We start from the raw sequence: 22,867 nt of genomic DNA on the forward strand, positions 1-22,867 counted from the left end.
TTTGGTTGGTCTATTGAACTTGCATCAAAATGGTGATTGGCTAAATAAGACAAATGACAGTTGGGTAAATGCCAATAAAATGAAATATATTTTTGGACCCACAAAGACTAAAATAAATACACTTCCCCATTTAATAATGTATGTTGTAGTAAAATGTCCATGGACCAGTTACCCACATTTATTGTCCAAGATTAAACTTTCAGCTGGACTCTCCAGGCAGTTTACTGGTGGCATATCTTCCTTTACCAGTAACACACACATGCCAGTGGTGGCTGCAATGTAGAAAACCCATTTTGTGTCCTCAAGTATTATATGATGTCTCTGTCAGTCTCAATTCCTTCTCTCTTCCATAGCCTCAGAAGTGCAGATAGTTGGATATCCATTCCCTGATGGCAGTGACCCGCATATAGACTCCTGGGAAAGCAGTCCGTCCGCAGCCATGTCCCCAGCTAGTTACCCCGGCAACAAACCACTGGCCAGAGAATTCACGACATGTCAAGGGGCCACCAGAATCTCCCTGCGTTTCAGAAACAGAGACCTCGGTTGACAACTTTGTTAGAGAATTGAAAATACAAGGCAATAAGTACATCCCAAATGTGCATTGGTCCTGGGAAGATGGCTTTAGAGCATAAGAACAAAAATAAGTCACCTGATTTAAATGTTTGTCACCATAAATGTACTTTTGAGAACTGACTGCGTGTGGCATTATTTTTGTTATTTTGCTGAGTAGAGTGCTATTTGGCTAGCTAGACGCTGGATGCCTGAACCCAGGAATGCAAATCGGCTGACTTCGTTACATAAGCAGCTTAAGAGGAGACTGACTGCAGTTTTAAGGAGAACAAATGTAAAGATAAGCATCACTTAAGTACAGCTGTGTCTTCGGATAAACAACCACTCAAAATAGTACAGAAATATTTTAACTTGAGTTTAAATGTTTTAAAAGACTTCAGTTGCATCTAACATGGAGATAGTGTGCACTGCACTTCATGTCATTTGAGCTCTTACCAGGCATGTGTCTTTGCCCCCCTCCATGTAGCCGGCACACATCATGCTTGGGGTGAGGCTGTTGCCGTATGCCTGCTGGCAGTCTGACTGCTCAATGATGTTCACATCAGCTTTCTGGAGCAGGTTGGTCAGAGAACCTGTGGGTGAGACAAATGTTAACATGAGTCACATTGTCAAAGAATGACATTTCAAGATTTATACACACCACTTATTTGAACATATGAAACATTTTATCACAACAGAATGTCTTGATATCTGATATTACTCTCACCTCCCTCCCTCATGGAGCCCCAGCCAGTAATGTAGCACTCAGTGTTCTTCAGAAAGCTGTGTACAGGAGAGGGGAGGCAAACCAACTGGATTGTGTAGGATCTGGGTGCTGGGACAGCCATCTCCAGCAGGGCCACATCATAATCCATGTTGGTGCTGTTGAAGCCCGGGTGCAGTACGATCCTCTGGATGGGAATAACCAGAGCTCCCACCCCGGACCTCAGCACTGAACCCAGACTCACTGACCAGGCGACAGGGTTGGAGTTACTACGGTGATGGGATGAGGACAATGAGCTGATGACTTAACTGGCCGTTTCGGCAGGGAATAGATTTTGGAGTATGTGTAGAAGTGAATGTTCTATATACAGTTATTTATGAGGGGCACTGGAGACAGACATGCACACCTTTACCCTATTCTAACAAATGTAAGGATATGTTATGGGGAATCTTATGTCCCTCCCTGTGTAAGTAAACAATTTATGAATGATTCCTCATGAAACCCAGACAAAAAAAATCCATGATTTTGAGGATTATCATGAAATGTAATCCATAGAATAGTACTTTAGAGGAATTATTGTTGACTCATATTTGACATTTGTATCTAAAACATAATTGAGAAATCATTTATAAAAGTTGATATATTTATGACATTTTAGCCTTACTCATGTCTTACCCAGACTCATTAGTGTTTCATCTGTAGGTGCTACAAAGCAAACATTGGTGTCATGTGCTTGCTCTGTACTATGAGTTGTATTTTGATTTCAATAACTTTTTTAAACATTAATTTATGAATATTGAAAAATATAAAGCTGAATATTGAAAAGACAATTTATTTGGCAATTTTTTATATTGTTGAAAGTAATATACTCTTTGGCAGAGTCAATCAACTAGATTCAGACGTTTTTTTTCTTGAGCGGATGGGGGCCGGAAACATAATTACAAATAATTTGTAGACTGCAAATTGACTGCAAGAGTCCCAAACAGATATAATATTTGGCTAAAACAATAATTTCAAACCTTGCTTACATTTGTATACGATCACATCTCTCTATTATGCGTGGGAATACTTGGGAACAGATTTCCAAAATTAAAATAAATTGGAGTTGATTTCCTGGTGTTTTTAGTATTTTATGTCCAACAATGAAAAAATCTAAAATGTCTTGTTTTTGCTTAGAAAACTAGGGGGGCCAAATTCGGTCCATGGGCTGCCAGTTGGGGAACCCTGCTCTACGGGCATTTCAAAAGTTGGATCCCTGCTACTTTTAGAGTTATGATTGAATTTGTAAGTGTTACCAAAAGAGTGAATGTGCAAATGGATTCAAAATGGTCACCCTCTGCTGGTGATTTGCTGGATGTGCAATGGATAAAGTAAAAGAAAGTGCTGTGATTGGATACATTGCCGACTATGCCAATTTCTCTATATACTAAAATAGGCCATAACTTTAAAACTAGCAGAGATCCCGCTCTGGAACTTTGATATGCTTGTAGAGTATATTATGTTCAACAATGTATGTTTATATTTGTCAATATTCATAAATGAATGGAAAGAAAAATGTTTTGGAAATCTAAATACGACTCATATTACAGAGCAAGTGGTAAAGCTTCAAACCAATGTTTGCTTTGTAGCATCTATAGACTAAACATTAGGGAGTCTTAAAGGAGGCCTGGGTAAGGCCAAAATGTCATAAATATGCCAACTTTGATCAATAATTTCTATATAATGCTTTTAGATACAAATGTCAAATATATGTCAACAATTGTTCCTCCAAAAAGGACTAATCCTTGGATTACATTTCATGAAAATCCCCCAAATCATAGTCTTTTTTTTCTGTGTTTCATGAGGAATCACTCTTCTACAGTATGTGACATTGTGAATGGTCTACAATATATGTTAGGCCCTGACAGAGAGTGATGTATTCTGTACCCTTTGAAGCAGTGGGCAGCAGTCAGGAGCCACTTAGAGTGTATAAGAGTGGCTCCACAGCGGTGTAAGCGTTGATACTGTAGGCTGCCAATCCATGGCCACTCCCCCCTCCGTGCTGTCAAGCCACCCACAATCCTCTGGGAGCCCACTGCCGGACGCATGCCACAGTCTAAGGAGAGAGAGAGTACAGGATGGTAACTTAGAACTTTAAAAGTCGTCAATGTTTTGAAGAGGGATTGTAAAATTGGGTCCATCTACATCTGCTACATACAGTGCCTTCAGAGAGTATACCCTTGACTTATTCCACATTTTGTCTTTACAGCCTGAATTCAAAATGGAATAAAACTACATTTTCTCACTCATCTACACACAATACCCCATAAAGACAAAGTGAAAACATGTTTTTTGAAATTTTTGCAAATTTATTGAAAATGAAATACAGAAATATCTAATTTACATAAGTATTCACACCCCTGAGTCAATATATGTTAGAATCACCTTTGGCAGCAATTACAGCTGTAAGTCTAAGAGCTTTGCACACCTAAATTGTACAATATTTGCACATTATTCTTCAAACAATTCTTCAAGCTCTGTCAAGTTGGTTGTTGATTATTGCTAGGACAGCCATTTTCAAGTCTTGTCATAGATTTTTCAAGCTGATTTAAGTCATAACTGTAACTAGGCCACTGAGGAGCATTGTCGATTTGGTAAGCAACTCCAGTGTATATTTGTCCTTGTGTTTTAGGTTATTGTCCTGCTGAAAGGTGCATTTGTCTCCCAGTGTCTGTTGGAAAGCAGACTGAGACAGGTTTTCCTCTAGGATTTTGCCTGTGCTTAGCTCTATTCCATTTATTTTTATCCTAAAAAACTCCCTAGTCCTTGCCGATGACAAGCATACCCATAACATGATGAAGCCAACAATATGCTTGAAAATATGAAGAGTGGTACTCAATGATGTGTTGTGTTGGATTTGCCTCGAGCATAACGCTTTGTATTCAGGACATGAAGTTAATTTATTTGCCACATTTTCTGCAGTTTCACTTTAGTGCGTTATTTACATTTTAGTCATTTGGCAGATGCTCTTATCCAGAGTGACTTACAGTTAGTGCATTCTTCTTAAGATAGCTAGGTGAGACAACCACATATCAGACATAGAAAGTACAACATTTTTAGCTCAAAAGTAGCTACAGTATCAGCAAAGTCAGAGCTAAGGAAGGTGTCAGGTGAGGCGGGGATGCTGTGGGATTATTTAAGATACTCTTTGAAGCGGTAGGTTTAAGAGGTTTTTCGGATGATGGGCAGGAACGCTGGTGTCTTAGCTTCAGGGGAAAGCTGTAGGAGTGGGAGGGCCAAGAGACCAGAGGTGGCAGAATAGAGTGCTCAGGTTGGAGTGTAGGGTTTGAGCATAGCCTGAAGGTAAGGAGGGGCAGTTTGTCTTGTTGCTTCGTAGGCAAGTACCATGGTCTTGTAGTGGATGCAAGTTTCGGCTGGAAGACAGTGGAGTGGGAGGAGGAGTGGTGAGACAAGGGAGAACTTGGGAAGGTTGAACACCAGTCGTGCTGCAGCATTCTCGATAAGTTGCAGGGGTTTGATGTCACAAACGAGAACCCAGCCAACAGCGAGTTGCAGTAGTCCAGACGGGTGATTACAAGTGCCTGGATTAGGACCTGCGCCGCTTCCTGTGTGTGGTAGGGTCATACTCCATGGATGTTGTAGAACATGAACCTGTAGGGGCGAGTCACTGCTTTGATGCTTGGAGAGAATGACAGGGTGTTGTCTAGGTTCACGTCAAGGTTCTTTGCACTCTGGGAGGAGGACACTGGGGAGTTGTCAACCGTGCTGGAGATGTCTTTGAGTGGGCAGGCCTCCCCCGAGAGGAAGAGCAGCTCCAATTCATCCCAAAAGTGTTCGATGGAGTTGAGGTCAGGGTTCTGTGCAGGCCAGTCAAGCTCTTCCACACCGATCTCAACAAACCATTTCTGTATAGACCTCACTTTGTGCACAGAGGCATTGTCATACTGAAACAGGAAAGGGTTTTCCCCAAACTGTTTCCACAAAGTTGGAAGCACAGAATCGTCTAGAATATCAGTATATGCTGTAGCGTTAAAATTTCCCTTCAATGAAACGAAGTGGCCTAGGCCGAACCATGAAAAACAGCCCCAGATTATTATTCCTCCTCCACCAAACTTTACAGTTGGCACTATGCATTCGGGCAGGTAGCGTTCTCCTGGCATCCGCCAAACCCAGATTCGTCCATCGGACTGCCAGATAGTGAAGTGTGATTCATCACTCCAGAGTGTTTCCACTGCTCCAGAGTCCAATTGCGGCGTGAATTACACCACTCCAGCCAATGCTTGGCATTGCGCATGGTGAACTTAGGCTTGTGTGCAGCTGCTCAGCCATGATAACCCATTTCAAGAAGCTCCCGACAAACATTTACTGCTTAGTCCACTATTGGCTGAGCCACTTGAGTGAGAGGAGCAAGAGCAGCACTCGCGCATGTCATGACAACTTTTTACTAGTGTTAGGCAGGCTATGCACACTGAACAAAAATATAAACGCAACATGTAAAGTGCTTGTTCCATGTTTCATGAGCTGAAATAAAAGCCGTTTCATCCGCATAAAAAGTGTATTTCTCTCAAATTATGTGCACATATTTGTTTACATCCATGTTAGTGAGCATTTCTCCTTTGCCAAGATAATCCATCTACCTGACAGGTGTGGCATATCAAGAAGCTGATTAAACAGCATGATCATTACACAGGTGCACCTTGTACTAGGGACAATAAAAAAACACTTTAAAATGTGCAGCTTTGTCACACAACACAATGCCACAGATGTCTCAAGTTTTGAGGGAGCGTGCAATTGGCATGCTGACTGCAGGAATTTCCACCAGAACTGTTGCGAGAAAATGTAATGTTAATTTCTCTACCATAAGCCGACTCCAACATAGTTTTAGAGAATTTGGTAGTACATCCAGCCGGGTTCACAACCGCAGACCACGTGTATGGCATTGTTTGGGCAAGCGGTTTGCTGATGTAAATGTTGTGAACTTAGTGCCCCATGGTGGCGGTGGTGTTATGGACAAGAATAAGCTACAAACAATTTTAGAGATCCTGTGGCCCATTGTGAGGCACATTTCTTTAAAGGTATCTGTGAGCAACAGATGCACATCTGTATTCTCAGTCATGTTTTATTCATAGATTAGGGCCTAATGAATTTATTTCAATTGACTGATTTCCTCATCTGAACTGTAACTCAGTAAAATCTTTGAAATTGTTGCATGTTGCGTTAACATTTTTATATTTTTTTGTTCACTATATTTTTGTTCAGTATAGATTGTCATTATGCAGACGCCTATTTTTTCCAACCCTTTCCCATAAAACATGTTAACACGCTAGAACTGATGCACATCAAATAAATAAATTAGCCAAAGCACTGGAAAACGACTTTGTGGGCACTAGAGCGCATTACATAACTTGACGCTGAGGTGGTTTAAACTCCCTTCTAATGTCGACTTCTCTTAAAGAAAACGGTATCAAGCGAAGTGTTTTACGCATGCTCATCAGTTCTTGGGTATCGGGGGCTGCGCGATTGGAAATCTGAAATGGAAGTTATGGAAATCCCTCGCCTGGTTCTTTTAATGGGGAAAAGTCCTCAATGCAACTGACATTTACCTCTGTTCGCCATCAATTAGCCTATTAATGTATATACCAGGCTAACATTTGATAAAATAAATATGTGGAAATAACGATATCACTGGAGTCATTGCAAATCAATTTGTGCCAATTTGTAGCCTTGTGTTATTATGCAATTATTAATGGCCATGTTTAATTAATTCAATCGGAAGTTATCAAAGCTCCATCGCAATTGCCGATCAGTTGTTAGAACGCATTACATTGACCGTAACGGTACACAGATTAAGCTACAAGTAAAACATATATAAAATAAAAACACTAGCTGTTGTTGACAAGCATATTCAGTTCATATACATTTACATTACATTTAAGTCATTTAGCAGACGCTCTTATCCAGAGCGACTTACAAATTGGTGCGTTCACCTTATGACATCCAGTGGAACAGCCACTTTACAATAGTGCATCTAAATCTTTTAAGGGGGTGAGAAGGATTACTTTATCCTATCCTAGGTATTCCTTAAAGAGGTGGGGTTTCAGGTGTCTCCGGAAGGTGGTGATTGACTCCATATACATATTATTCATATTTAATTCAGTGATTGAAATTATGACCCCATCCTCAGTAGCCTATTCCAGCAGGCTATTGGGAAACGCAAGCACTTCTTACCTCGAAATCGCTTCCCTATTCATGTTGATTGAATTAGTCTCAAAATTATTATAATAATAATGAATCTTTAGTCTTTCTGTTTTTCATAAATGTCATTCAATTCACAAGAGGCTGAGAAAGCACACGAGGGAACGGAACAGTGCCCCTCTGTCTCAGTATGTGTAGCATATCTATCTGTTGCTGTTTGGTCAGAAAGAGTGTGACATTGCTTCCACCATTAGCATTGAATACAAGGGAAGTAATTTGGCCTACTTTGATTTAAAAAAAAGTATATATATACATAAAATAATAGCCAATCAGCGTTGAGCTAAACTGAGCGAGCTGAACTGTGAATGGTCCTGGTGCACCCCCAAAAAAGTGTAAAGGGAAGCCAGTTTGGATTTGGCTTCAGACCAATCACATTACAGGTCAAATGTCATTATTGACAGAAAAAAAACTGGTTGGATCTCGTTGTGTTGTCATCCTCCGGTGGCTAGCTAGCTAAAATGGTCCCTTTCCTAAATTAGCCATGGATGGAGATAGTGATTTGGACTTGTGGTTTTACTTAATTCTCCGTGCTGGCCCCTAACCTGAGAGGGTGGGAGTTCAACATCTAGCTAGATGTAGTATGCTAATGTTAACTAGATGGCCTGGCGTATAGTTGCCCATAAAAGGATGTTAGGCTAGCGAGCAAGTATTTAAGCCAGGTAGCCTAGGACAACAAAAACTAAAAGTATGTACTGTATGACAGAGTCATAGACTGTTTAGGCAACATGAAAGGGGAGGATGGCATTGGCGTTTCACTACTAGTACTGTGGGGTGAGTCACACACACACACACACACACACACACACAGAGAGAGAGACATCAGTACCATGGACAGCCACATCATATTTAGCTTACGTTGATTGGACTAAATCATTTTTGGTATCTAAGTATCACGAAGCATAGGTGACTAATCACCTATGCTTAGTGATACTTAGATACCAAAAATGATTTTTGGTGTTGAAATGGTTCTGGAACAGTGGAGACAGCTCTGGTTTTCTTTGCGACTTGAGGTAACTCTCCATGGTTCTATATCAATAGTTGTTTTGTAGTACAAAAAATGTTGGAAACATTACCTTGCTTGACATTGATATAGGTCCTGTAACTGTTTGTTACATCCAATATGTTTTGTGGACTTCACCGGACAGATGTTGCTCTCCGGTTTTGTAATGAAATAAATGTATGGTTGAATTTATTCTGCCACTGGGTCTTCATATTGTCTCGGCCTTTAGGCCTATATGTCACGTTGTCAAGGCATATAAACTAACAGGTTATAGAGAAAACAATGTAGTTATCATAACACATAGGTTGTAATATGAAATGTTTCTCTCGATTGGCTTCCCTGGTGATTTTACCCATGCACCGCTACTGTGGACTATGCCTATTGGAATTACAATTCAATCCCTCAAATGGGCCATTTATAACGGTTTGTAGTCTTAACGTCTGGCACATAATAATGGCACAATTGCTATAAAATAGCCCAACATTCAGTTTTTAAGTGTTTCTTGCTCAGAGAATTTGAGATCCTGTGTCCAACTTTTATCACTCGAACTCTCCTGTCAGATTTATCTATAGATATGCACATGCGCAAAGGGGATTTATTTAACATTTTAAACCGGGTTAGAGCCCTGATTGCTGAAAGCCGTGGTATATCGGACCATATACCATGGGTATGACAAAAAAATATTTGTTTTATTATGTTGGTAGCCAGTATATAATAACAATAAGACACCCCGGGGGTTTGTGGTATATGGCCAATATACCACGGCTAATGGCTGTATCCAGGCATTCCGCATTACGTCATGCTTAAGAACAGCCCTCAGCCATGGTATATTGGCCATAAACAGTACCATACCCTCCTCATGCCTTATTGCTTAATCATAGCAGTCAAATTAGTTAAATCGACATCCATTGATGGAAAATGATCAGGCGAGTTTAATAGGGGCAAATTATCTTTTCTCTTGCGGCATATTTAATTATTTTATTACGTCATAGCTCGCAATAATTATTATTTTGATCAACCGAATTTTGCGTCTAACGTTGTTACAAGTTACATAGATATTCCTTTTTCTTGGCTCGATAACGTTATGGAAAAAGGGTTTATTGTATAAATGTGGAAAGGTTTCAGGCCTTTTGGGCAGGTTTTGAGTGATCATTGGGCCGGGAATTGTATCTAGACCTGGAAACCCTGCCTGGTTGGAGCAGCCTGCCAGGTAGGATGCAATCCAAGAGTGTGCAGAGCCTGAGACACCTAGCCCTGAGAGGGTGGAGAGGAGGATCTGATGGTCCATGGTGTCAAAGGCAGCGGTTAGATCTAGGAGGATGAGAACAGAGGATAGACATTTAGCTTTGGCAGTGACACAGAGAAGAGCAGAAGCCTGACTGGTTAGGGTCAAGAAGATTGTTATGAGAGAGATAGCGAGAGAGTTGGTCAGAGACAGCACACTCAAGTGTTTTGGAAAGCAAATAAAGGGATACCGGTCTGTAGTTTTTGATGTCAGAGGAGTCAAGTGTTGGTATCTTGAAGAGGGTAGCGAGTCAGGCTATTTTAAGTCAGAGGGGAGGCAGCCAGTGGTCAGGGATGAGTTTATGAGGGAGGTCTCCAGAGATGGTCTAGAGAAGGGAGGAGAGGATGGGGTTGAGAGGGCAGGTTGTCGTGTGGCTGGACCTCACCAGTCGCAGGATTTCATCTAGAGAGAGAGGGGAGAAAGAGGTCAAGGCGTAGGGTAGTTCGGTGTGAGTGGGACCAGTGGCTGAGTGAATGAAAGTGGTTGACAAAGTCATCCACAGAGAAGGAGGAGGGAGGGGAGGGCGTGGAAGATTAAGGAGTTTCCTAGGGTTAGAGGCAGTAGCTTGACATATAGAGTGATAGAATGTGGCTTTAGCAGCAGATACAGAGGAAGAGAAGGTTGAGTGAGGGAGTGGAAGGATGATAGGTCCTCCAGAAGTTTAGTTTTCCTCCATTTTCACTGTTCTGTAAGCTCGCAATTAGTCACTCTGCCATGGAGCAGGAAGGGATGGCTGAGCCGGTCTGGAGGAAAGAGGGATAGTGCGAGTCATAGGATGCGGAAAGAGAGGAGAGTAGGGTTGAAGAGGCAGAATCAGGAGACAGGAGGGAAAAGGATTCAGCAGAACGGAGAGATGATAGGATAGAAGGGGGGAGAGTAGTGGAAGAGAGAGCGAAGATTGCGACTGCACATTACCATCTGGGTAGGGGCTGAGTGACTAGGATTGGAGGACAGGAAGACAGAAAAGGAAATAAAGTAGTGATCAGAGACCTGGGGGCGAACGGCATGAAGATGAGGTTTAGCATATTGCCTGCCTTGTGATTGGGAGGGGACTAGGAAAGGGTGAAGCCAAAAGAGGCAAGGAGGGTAAAGAGAGAGCTGGAAAGAAATTAATCGAAGACAGACATCAGAAGGTTGAAGTACTAAAGAGCTCACCGCTCGCCAGGAAATTATCTTATCAAGGTGTCAAGCTCATTGAGGGAACCTCAAAGAGAACTTTCTAAGGGGACCTGGTGGGCGATAGATGACAACAATGTTAAGCTTTAGTGGACAAGTGACAGTGACAGCATTGAATTCAAATGAGGAGATGGACAGATGAGAGGCAGAAAAGAGAATATCTCCACTTAGGAGAAATTAGTAGCCCTGTGCCACCACCGCGACGACCAAATGCTCTCGGACTTTGAGAGAAAACGTTGTCAGATGAAGCCAGAGCAGCTGGAGTAACAGTGTTCTCTGGGTTGATCCATGTCTCATCGGGGCCAAAAAGTCAAGGGACTGAAGGGCAGCATAGGCTGAGATGAACTCAACGTTCTTGACCGCAGATTGGCAGTTCCAAACGCTGCCAGAGACCAGGAATTCCACATGGGTTGTACGCGCCGAGTACACTAAATTAGAAAGGTTGCAGCCAAGGGGTGGGGAGCATCTGTAAAGCCTACAGGAAGAGAAGCGAACTGGGATAGAAAACACACACATAGTTGCCAAAGCTACAAAAGAGCAAAATTAGATAGTTTGAAAATAACTAGGTAAGATACTCAAGTGAGAGAGTGGTGTGGAGCCTTCCTTTCTTTCCTTCCTCAAATAACACTGCAGAACTCGGCTGAACTGTCTTTGACTCGGCAATGGTCTTGGTTTTGTGACGAGGCTGCCGCTGAAAAGACCACCGCTGAAAAAACAGGGGAGACTGAAGTACTAATATGAATTGCTAATTGCCTTGCAAAGGTGAAGAGCACACCTCCTGGTACTAATTGCTCATTGCCTAGGAGAGGAGAACCCAATGCTTCGGATGTCGAAGAGGTGGCTTTCCTGTCCCAATGTTCTGCCCTGGAGCTTAAGCTGCATCCTTGTGTCTTCTTCTCCTACCGCCTCAATGCCACGGAGAGGAACTACAATGTGCTGAATCGGGAGCATCTCGCTGTGAAGATGTCATTGGAGCAATGGAAGCACTGGCTGGAAGGGGCGGAACATCCGTTCATTGTGTGGACCGACCACAAAAACCTGGAGTATCTCTGCACCGCCAAGCACCTCAACTCCAGGCAAGCGAGATGGGCCCTGCTGTTTACCCGGTTCAACATTTCCCTCTCTTACTGGCCCATGGTCCAAGAACGTCAAGCCGGATGCCCTGTCTCGCCTCTATGGCCCCACAGTTACCGCCCCGGAGCCCGAGACCATCCTTCCCACCTCATGCCTGGTGACGGCACTCAGCTGGGGTATAGGGAAACAGATCCGGGAGGCGCAGTGGTCCTAGCCGAACCCTGGAGGGGGGCCCAGATAACCGTATGTTTGTGCCTGACGCTGTCCACCCTGCGGTCCTGGAGTGGGCCCATTCCTCCAAGCTTGCCTGCCACCCGGGCTCCCGTCTGACCCTGGCCTTCCTGTGACAATGCTTTTGGTGGCCTACTATGGTTCCTGATGAATACTCCTCGGCAAGCTCCAGCTTGTCTTCTGCAACCACTGCCCGTCCCTCACCGTCCCTGGTCCCACATATCCCTGGATTTTGTCATGGGCCCCGCCCTGTCTAAGGGCAACACTGCCATCCTGACTGTGGTCGCCCGGGTTTCCCAAAGCCGCCCACTTCATTCATCCCCTCAAACTACCCTTGGCCTTGGCCATGTTGCAGCATGTCTTCCTGATCCATGCACTGCCCGTGGACATGGTTTCCGACCGGGGGCCTCAGTTCTCATCCCGGTTCTGGAAGGCGTTCTGCACCCTCATTGGGTCGTCGGCCAGCCTATCCTCTGGGTTCCACCCCAGTCCAATGGTCAGTCGGAGTGAGCCAACCAGGACCTCAAGACTGCGCTGCCTGGTATCCGCCAACCCCACCACCTGGAGCTAGCAGCTTGTGTGGGTGGAATATGACCGCAACACCCTTCCTTGCTCTTCCACGAGGCTATCGCCATTTGAGTGTTCCCTGGAGTATCAGTCCCCGCTCTTCCCCAAGCAGGAAAGAGGTCGGCATACCTTCTGCTCAGATGTTTGTCCGCCGCTGTCGTCGTACCTGGAGGAGAGCCCGGTCGGCCCTCCTCAAGACCACCTCCAGGTATCGACGACAAGCGGATCGCCATTGGACCCTGGCTCCCCGGTATCGTCTCGGCAGAAGATATGGCTAAATCCAGGCTATCCACTTGGGATCTGCCCCACCGCGTGGCATTCTGCAAATTCTCCCCCCGGTTTATCGGCACGTTTCCCATCTCTAAAATTATTAACCCCTCTGCTGTTCTTCTTCTGTTGCCCCGTACCCTTCGTATACACCCCACGTTTCATGTGTCCCGAGTTAAACCCATGTCACACAGCCCTTTGTCTCCTGTTTCCAGGCCCACCCCTCTCCCTCGTCTCATCAACGGCCAACCGGCATACACGGTGAGGTGTCTCCTGAAGGTTCGACCTCGTAGCAGGGGTTTCCAGTACCTGGTTGACAGGGAGGGTTATAGCCCGGAGGAGAAGTCCTGGCTCCCCGCCAGGGCCTCATCGCGGATTTCCAATGCCGACACCCCGGTCAACCAGGTATACACCCAGGAAGGAAGCCAGGTGGAGCCCCTGGAGGGGGGGCTCCTGTCTTTGTGATTGTCTCCACCCCCATCCAGGTGTTTCCCATCTCCCCCATTATCCCCGGTGTATTTATACCGGTGTTCTCTGTTTATCTGTTGACAGTTTGTTTTGTTTCGTCGCGCCTACCAGCGGTTTTCCCTCTGTTCCTGTCTCTTGATTGTTCCTGTTTTCTAGTTTTGACCTTTTCTGTCTGCCCTGAGCCTGCCTGCTGTCCTGTACCTTTGCCCCACCTATCTGGATTATTGACCCCTGCCTGCCCTTGAACTGTCTTTGCCTGCCCCTGTTGGATTATTAAACTGTTGTTAATTCAATGTTGTCTGCATCTGGGTCTTACGTTGAAACGTGATACTAAATAAGGAATGAAGCACACTGAGATAGCGCCTGAGAAGCTGGTTATATACTCAGAAAAGAGGTGATGCATGTTTGGAATATTTTTTTTCTATACAGCCTTACTACTTTTCACTCTGTCATTTAGGTTAGTGTTGTTGAGTAACTACAATGTTGTTGATACATCCTCAGTTTTCTCTTATCACAGCCATTGAACTTTGTAACTGTTTTAAAGTCACCATTGGCCTCACTGTGAAATCCAATAGGTGCCCCTTGCGAGGCTTTAGAAAACCTTTCAAATCTGTGTTTGAAATTCACTGCTCGACAGATAATTGTATGTGTGGGGTCATTCAAAATCATGTTAAACACTATTATTGCACATTTTTACTCCTAAACTAATATTTCATTCATTTGTAAACATTTCTTAAAACATAATTCCACTTTGACATTATCGGGTATTGTGTGTAGGTCAGTGCCCCAAAGTTTAAATTTAATCCATTTTAAATTGAGGCTGTAACACAACAAAACGTGGAAAAAGTCAAAGGGTGTGAATAGTTTCTGAAGGTATTGTATGTTGACAACTGAGACAGTTGTACAGTTTGTGAGACAGGCCAGCGATAAACTCACCACAGTTCTTCTCATCAGCCTCGTTAGAGCAGTCAATGACACCATCACACTCAGGGTTCATTTTGCTGACACACTCCCCAGCCCTGCACTTGAAGTTCTCACAACAGTTCACACCTGCCAAAAAAACACAATGATTAGTTACAGTGCATTCGGAAAGTACTCAGACCCCTTCGCTTTTTCCACATTTTGTTACGTTACAGCCTTATTTTAAAAATCTCATCAATCTACACACAATACCCCAAAGCAAAAACTGGGTTTTAGATATTTTTGCACATTTATTAAAAAAAAAAAAAAAACATACCTTATTTACATAAGTATTCAGAAACCTTTGCTATGAGACTCAAAATTGAGCTCAGGTGCATCCTGTTTCCATTGATCATCCTTGAGATGTTTCTACAACTTAATTGGAGTCCACCTGTGGTAAATTCAAATGATTGGACATGATTTGGAAAGGCACACATCTGTCTATATAAGGTCCCACAGTTGACAGTGCACGTCAGAGCAAAAACCAAGCCATGAGGTCGAAGGAATTGTTTGTAGAGTTCCAAGACAGTATTGTGTCTAGGCGCAGATCTGGGGAAGGGTACCAAAACATTTCTGCAGCATTGATGGTCCCCAATAACACAGTGGCCTCCATCATTCTTAAATGGAAGAAGTTTGGAACCACCAAGAGCAATCGGGAGAGAAGGCTCTTGGTCAGGAAGGTGACCAAGAACCCGATGGTCATCTGACAGCGCTCCAGGGTTCCTCTGTAGACATGGGAAAATCTTCCAGAAGGACAAACATCTCTGCAGCACTCCACCAATCAGGCCTTCATGGTAGAATGGCCAGACGGAAACCACTTCTCAGTAAAAGGCGCATGACAGCCCGCTTGGTTTGCCAAAAGGCACCCAAAGGACTCTCAGATCATGAGAAACAAGATTTTCTGGTCTGATGAAACCGAGATTGAACTCTTGTCCTGAATGCCAAGCGTCACATCTGGAGGAAATCTGGCACCATCCCTACGGTAAAGCATGGTGATGGCAGCATCATGCTGTGGGGATGTTTTCAGCAGAAGGAACTGGGAGACTAGTCAGGATCAAGGGAATGATGAACGGAGCAAAGTACTGAGAGATGCTTGATGAAAACTTGCTCCAGAGCGCTCAGGACCTCTGACTGGGACGAAGGTTCACCTACCAACAGGATAACCTCCCTAAGCACACAGCAAGGACAACGCAGGATTGGCTTCGGGACAAGTCTCTGAATGTCCTTGAGTGGCCCAGCCAGAGCTCAGACTTGAACCCGTTCGAACATCTCTGGAGAGACCTGATAATAGCTGTGCAGCGACGCTCCCCATCCAACCTGACAAAGCTTGAGAGGATCTGCAGAGAAGAATGGGAGAAACTCCCCAAATACAAGTGTGCCAAGCTTATAGCGTCATACCCAAGTAGACTCAAGGATGTAATCGCTGCCAAAGGTGCCTGAACAAAATACTGTTTAAAGGGTCTGAATACTTATGTAAATTTGATATTTCAATTGTTGTTGTTTTTTAGCAAAAATGTCTAAAAAACTTTTTTTGCTTTGTCATTATGGGGTAGTGTGTAAAAATTGATGAGGGGGAACAGAACAATTTAAATCATTTTAGAATAAGTTCGTAACTTTATAAAATGTTTTAAAAGTCAAGGGGTCTGAAAATGTTCCGAATAATCAAACATCAACTACCTAAAATGTCTCTATAACCTTGCTTCCAAAATTACCATGCAGGAGTGGGGCTGCTACCATTGTCTTGGAAATAGGACTGACTGTTGGTGTCGTAACTGGCACCATTGGCGGGGTGTGGGCAGGGTAGTGGACCATGCCAGGGTTGGTATGGCTGAGGATCCAGTTGCGTAGCCTGGTGACGCGGGAATAGACCCCTGGCCTGTTGATCTGAGCACAGCCCACGCCCCAGCTCACCACCCCAGCGAGGAAGAACCGCCCTGGGGCCTCCTCACACACCAATGGCCCTCCAGAGTCACCCTGATAGTGATTTAATATAAAATCAGGGAATTTAATAAGCATGTCAACATGCCATAATCCCAGCCCACTATTTGTAGGACAGCCCTAAGGGTCAATGTGTTATTTGAACTCTAAGTACACATTCCACACAACAAGAATAGAAAAAAAGGACATGTATTTTGTATGTATTATAGTATTATAAACTGGGTGGGTCGAGCCCTGAATGCTAATTGGCTGAAAGCCGTGAGTATACCACGGGTATGTAAAAAAAATGTTTTTACTGTTCTAATTACGTTGGTAACTAGTTTATAATAGTATTAAGGCACCTTGGGGGTTTGTGGTATATGGCCAATGTACCACGGCTAAGGGCTGTGTCCAGGCACTCCACGTTGCGTTGTGCATAACAACAGCCCTTAGCCATGGTGTATATATATTGGCCTTTTTACTTAAATAGAGCCACCCTGTAGGGGAACCAAAAATGTCAAAGTCTCCAAGCGGATAGCTTTTCAGACTCATCGCTCTCTCTTTCTCACCTGACAGGAGTCGACCTTCCCTTGTAGGAAGCCAGCACACATCATGTTGTCGGTCACAGAGCCTCTGTAAACAGACGACTTGTTGCAGACCTTTGAATCAATGATATTAACCACTGCCTTCTGTAGAGATGGTGGCGTATCAACTACACAGCACAACAGAGAGCAGGGTCAGTGAGCACCACAATACAAAGGGTAACTTGCAAAGGTGTGACTTTAGTTATGCTGTGGTTGTAAAAACAAATTCAAAGTTAACTCACAGGAATGCTGGTTGAGAGCCCCCCAGCCTGACACCACACAGTTCCGGCCTGGGCTGAAGACATGGGAGGAGGAGGGCAGACAGACAGGCTGAATGTAGGGGCTGAAGGTGAGGGGGGTCTCTAGCTCCAGCATGGTCACATCGTTGTCAGTGGTCATAGGGTTGTAGTCTGGGGACACAAACACGGACTTGATGTTCACAGAGATGGCTTCTGACTCTTCTCCACTCACCAGGCTGGCTCCTACCAGGGCTGTCCATTCTTTTGGGTCATTGTCCCTGTAGGGAGTTGGAAAAGAGAGGTCAATTCACTCAATTTCAAACTGACCCAATCACTCCTCACTTCTCAACGTTGATAGCCTATGTGTGGCAAGTCTATTGACAGGTGCAAGGGGTTGTCACTAGTTACCGCAGCCACAAAGAAACCCCACGTATTTCTACAATGTCTCTTCTTAAAATAAGATTTTGAACATAGCCTTAACCCTAACCTTAACCACACTGCTAACTTTATGCCTTACCCTAACCTTAAATTAAGACCACATTTTTACGCTAAATCCAATTTACTTTGTGGCTGTGCTATCTAGTGGAAACCGGTGCATGGTGTAGTAACCTACTTCTCGAAGCAGTGAGCAGCAGTGACAAGCCAATGGCTGTTGATGATGGAGGCTCCACAGTTGTGTCTGCCATGCAGCCTCAGACTGACCTGCCAGGGCAGCTCCCCAGGACGGGCATCCACTCCACCCACTATTCTACTGCCCATGGCCGGGCGTGTCCCACAGGCTGGGGACAACAGCAGTCAGTTACTATATTGTGAAAATTGTATGTTTTAGTGTTTCTGTCTGTCCTGACTATCTGTCTGTCAGTCATAGGTTAAAGAGCACTTACAGCAGTACGCTTCATCAGAGCCGTCGACACAGTCCGGGATGAAATCACACTCTGCATTGACCTTGGTGACACACTCCCCATTGTCACAGGTAAAAGTGTTGTCAGGACAGCTGGCTGAGGAGAGACAGTATCATATGGTCAGACGGAAAACCCTGACCTGCGGTGCCCTGACTTTTCTAGAGCAATCAATATCAGAGTAGAATAGAAACACTCACCCATATCGTCTCCAATGTTATAGAATGACTTCCCACTGGCCCCTGGGGAGTGAACACGAAAATAAAAGACTGGATGAGGAAGAAAGCATGACATAATATGTAACTATACACTTAAATGATAGTTGTGAACTATGCATTATCTATACCCCCTCTTTTTCAACATCTCTTGATCTGTTTTGGTCGAAACATTGTAACTATAATCAGGATATATGTTAGTCAGGGTGTTTGAGTGTGAGTGGGATTTTCTGTCATACATCATAACTAACGGACAAAAAAAGATGACATAGTACCCAGTAAAACAATAGTGTTGATCTCTCCAAACTCAGGCACTTTTATGGACTTCCCATGAAACAGGGCGTTCAGTCCTACCCTCAAAAGGTCCTGAATAAAGTTATCAGAGTACTGCTGGACCTTGGACACGCTGAAGACCAGTCGATATGTGGCCATCACATTGCCATTGATGTTACTGGAATAAATGGAAACATCAAAGTAAACAAAAAGGTTCCAAAACACTTGTTTACTATTATTTCATAGAAGTATGTGCGGTCCTCTGTAGCTCAGTTGGTAGAGCATAGCGCTTACAACGCCAGGATAGTAGGCTTGATTCCCGGGACTGCCCATACGTAAAATGTATGCATACACGTAAGTTTCTTTCGATAAATGTTATTATTCAGTGAAACATTCATTATCTTTGGACTTACCCATAGGTAACAATATTACAGTCGATATAGTGATGTGCTATTGATGAGGCAATGAAAATATTCTTGATCTGCAAGTGGATTGAAAGATTTGAACTATTTATTAATAAAATCATTGAAATGTGAACGTGTGACATGAAATCAGGCCCCAGGATCTCAGTGCAGTCAGCTCTTACCTTAGTCTTTAGAGTAGAAGTGAGCACTATAGAGAATGCAGAGCTTTCATCTTGCAGGTCAGGACCATACTTGAGACCCTTCAACTCTACAGTCTCCATGAAGTAATGCTCCTCTTCCACCAAGTATGCTGTTGATGTCAGAGAGGATCAAACATCTGTATGCAATTGATTATTACTACTCAAATAGCCGATACATTATCTGTAATAGGCATTATGTAAGTTACATGACTCACCAACCAACAAGCCCACAAAGACGCTGATGAATAAGACTAGGATAAAAGCCAGGGTGATGTTCCTACAGCAGACAGAGTTGGGGGGAGTAGGAGCGGGCTCCCCTGGGGGCCACTCATGATCTTTCTTTAACTCCATGTTGGCTTCAAAGCAACCTTACCTCATACAGAGCATTCCAGTATCTGCACATAGAATGGAATACTCAGTCAGTCAAAGATTGGGAAATGCATTGTAAGCTTTCCTTTTTTGGCACACCTTGTAATAGTAGCTTGTACACCTTAAATTTAACCCTGTAATAGTAGCCTACCCTACGTAAAGCATATCAAACCCCATTTAACAGAAAGTTATAAAGAATAATGGCAAGATGGGTATGAAATTTAAGGGCAATTTTCTTTTCACCTTTATTTAACCAGGTAGGCCAGTTGAGAACAAGTTCTCAATTACAACTGCAACCTGGCCAAGATAAAGCAAAGCAGTGCGACAAAAAACAACACAGAGTTACACATAGGATAAACAAAAGTACAGTCAATAACACAATAGAAAAATCTATATACAGTGTGTGCAAATGGAGTAAGGAGGTAAGGCAATAAATAGGCCATAGTAGCGAAGTAATTACAATTTAGCAAATTAACTCTGAAGTTATAGATGATGATGTGCAAGTAGAAATAATGGTGTGCAAAAGAGCAAAAAAGTAATAAAAACAATATGGGGATGAGGTAGGTAGTTGGGTGTGCTATTTACAGATGGGCTGTGTACAGCTGCAACGATCGATCGGTAAGCTGCTCAGATAGCTGATGCTTAAAGTTAGTGAGGGAGATATGTCTCCAACTTCAGCGATTTTTGCAATTCGTTCCAGTCATTGGCAGCAGAGAACTTAAAGGAAAGGCGGCCAAAGGAGGGGTTGGTTTTGGGGGTGTTGCTATGGTGACCAGTGAGCTGAGATAAGGTGGAGCTTTAGCTAGCAAAGATTTAGGGTAATGGAATATACTGTAGGGCTACTGGTCGAACTTCTTTATCCCGCAATGATACTACAACTTGTGGTGATATTTAGTTACATGAGATATCTATTTTTGACCAGATGATATTTACATTGCATAACTCTGTTAATTAAGGTCATCATAATGATGGGTGCGGCTCTCATGGGGAGAAAGGGCTGGTCTCCCATCCAATGTTATTCCATTAGTTGAAATACACCACCCTGGAGCAATGGAAGTAAATATTCTATTTAACTAGGCCATTGAAAGTTTTAAACCAGGTTTCCATCCATCCGTTGTATGCGAGTAAAGTACACAGTAAAATAAAACAAATGTAATGACAGGCCTGATGACAACAGAACATGTTTCGGTAAACGTTACAAATGTCCACAAAACCAAAAACGCTAGACAAGGTGGGATCTTTTTGTGTCGGTAAAATGAATTATGCTAGAAATTTCGGCGGAACCATTTATGCACAAATATTGATATAATAACCATAATATTGAAGAGAACATGTAGTTAAACGCTGGCTGGCTGGTTGACTGCCATTTGACAACTACAAATATTCTCGCTGTTATCCATAATCTCATCATGTCTAGCCTACTACATGCATTGTATCTGCAGGCCTGCACACTCCAATACCAGAGTAAGCACATTTGCTATTAAACTCAACGGTTTTTGTGACAAAACTATCGGTAAAGTTGAAAATGCGATAGAAACACATTGAACATTATTGGGTACATGAAAATGTTAACAAAAAAGTAAATGTTGTGTGCACTAAATCACCACGCACTGATTTTTATCCTCAACAAGTCCATTTGGTGGAAACACCAATTGGTGGGAAAATTCACATAGGATATTTTCTTTATGCGGATTTTAGAATAATCGCATGAAAATCTGTCAGCAATTGGATGAAAACCTAGCTACTAATGCAAAGAAAGCTAGCAATTTACTTTTTACCTTTATTTAACTAGGCAAGTCAGTTAAGAACAAATTCTTATTTTCAATGACGGCCTAGGAACAGTGGGTTAACTGCCTGTTCGGGGGCAGAACGAACGACCTTCCGGTTACTAGTCCAACGCTCTAACCCCAATCAATATCACTAGACATTGGTATTATTAATACCATCTAAGTTTCTTATTTGATGGCTTCAATTTGGCCGATTTCGAAACGTACGCTCATCCGTCAAAAGGAATGGATAGGCCAAATAAAAAGCATGATAAATAGGAGAAGTAGTCTGTTGTTTGAAGTCCATGTAAGAAAAACAAATGCTATGAGTCTACACGCCACCAATGACATTGTGAGATGAGCAGACTAAACTAGTTGAATGTAATTTTAGAAACCCTAAGCGCCACTTTTACGCATAAAGTTATGTCGAGCAATTCGACACGACAGGTGCTAGCACTCATTAGTAACTGCTTACAGTAAAAAGTAAAACGATTTAAAGTATGCCAACTCACCTGTCCCGTCTCCAATGTCCGACACTGACGATCACAGTATCCTTTTCAGAGGATGAATCGGGACAGACAAAAGATCCATGGAGACTAAATACATCGGAAACAGGTCCAGTATTTGTTCAACCTGCCAGTGGGCGTGAAGGCGCTAGAATCACCTTGTGTTCATGTACTTCCCTTCACAAATCCTCTGAGTCCCCCCTCCCACCAACCCTGATCCCACCTAGAGCCTTAAAAAAGGTTTTGGCTACATCCCGGTTTACATAGGCTTCATTGTACAAATGATGTGACCTAACAGTATTATAAGGTGTGTAAAAATCTACAGGTAAATGAAAACAAAGGGTGCTCCCTAGTATTCATCATGGAATTACTTGAAATGTTGTGACATTTATTTTGAGCTAAAAAAAAGGTGAATTTCATAGGAGTTGAATGTCAAATCAAAAAAGGTTTTGATTGGATATACACTATATATACAAAAGTATGTGGACACCCCTTTGAATGATTTGATTCGGCTATTAAAGCCACACTCATTGATGAAAGGTGTATAAAATCGAGCACACAGCCATGCAATCTCCATAGACAAACATTGGCAGTAGAATGGCCTTACTGAAGAGCTCAGTGACTTTCAACGTGGCAACGTCATAGGATGCCACCTTTCCAACAAGTCAATTCATACAATGTCTGCCCTGCTAGAGCTTCCCCGTTCAACTGTAAGTGCTGTTATTTTAAAGTGGAAACGTCTAGGAGCAACAACGGCTCAGCCGCAAAGTGGTAGGCCACACAAGCTCACAGACCGCCAAGTGCAGAAGCACATAATGTGTAAAAATCATCTGTTTTCGGTTGCAACACTCACTACCGAGTTTCAAACTGCCTCTGGAAGCAACATCAGCACAATAACTGTTTTTCGTGAGCTTCATGAAATTGGTTTCCATGGCCGAG

At 43.3% G+C, this 22,867-nt stretch overlaps 1 protein-coding gene across 2 annotated transcripts; it reads right to left on the minus strand.

The window, feature by feature from the left end:
* Nucleotides 1-65: 65 nt before the first annotated feature.
* On the minus strand, nucleotides 66-22,093 carry tmprss9 (transmembrane serine protease 9). 2 transcript variants are annotated; one of them, XM_029633918.2, is made up of 17 exons: nucleotides 21,935-22,093; nucleotides 19,900-19,953; nucleotides 19,503-19,682; nucleotides 19,270-19,397; nucleotides 19,097-19,164; nucleotides 18,686-18,861; nucleotides 18,396-18,437; nucleotides 18,181-18,294; nucleotides 17,910-18,075; nucleotides 17,300-17,574; nucleotides 17,043-17,185; nucleotides 16,269-16,530; nucleotides 14,533-14,646; nucleotides 3,200-3,368; nucleotides 1,277-1,542; nucleotides 1,006-1,142; nucleotides 66-517 (listed from the first exon to the last, which is right to left on the minus strand). In XM_029633918.2, exons 3-17 carry the CDS (start codon nucleotides 19,636-19,638, stop codon nucleotides 356-358), a joined length of 2,358 nt encoding a protein of 785 aa, XP_029489778.2. In that variant the 5' UTR covers nucleotides 19,639-19,682; nucleotides 19,900-19,953; nucleotides 21,935-22,093; the 3' UTR covers nucleotides 66-355. The 2 variants fall into 2 exon arrangements, with proteins under 2 accessions (XP_029489778.2, XP_029489779.2); XM_029633919.2 differs by lacking the exon at nucleotides 19,900-19,953.
* Nucleotides 22,094-22,867: the final 774 nt, after the last annotated feature.

Source organism: Oncorhynchus nerka, linkage group LG25 (assembly GCF_034236695.1).
Source record: "Oncorhynchus nerka isolate Pitt River linkage group LG25, Oner_Uvic_2.0, whole genome shotgun sequence".
Lineage (NCBI taxonomy): Eukaryota > Metazoa > Chordata > Actinopteri > Salmoniformes > Salmonidae > Oncorhynchus > Oncorhynchus nerka.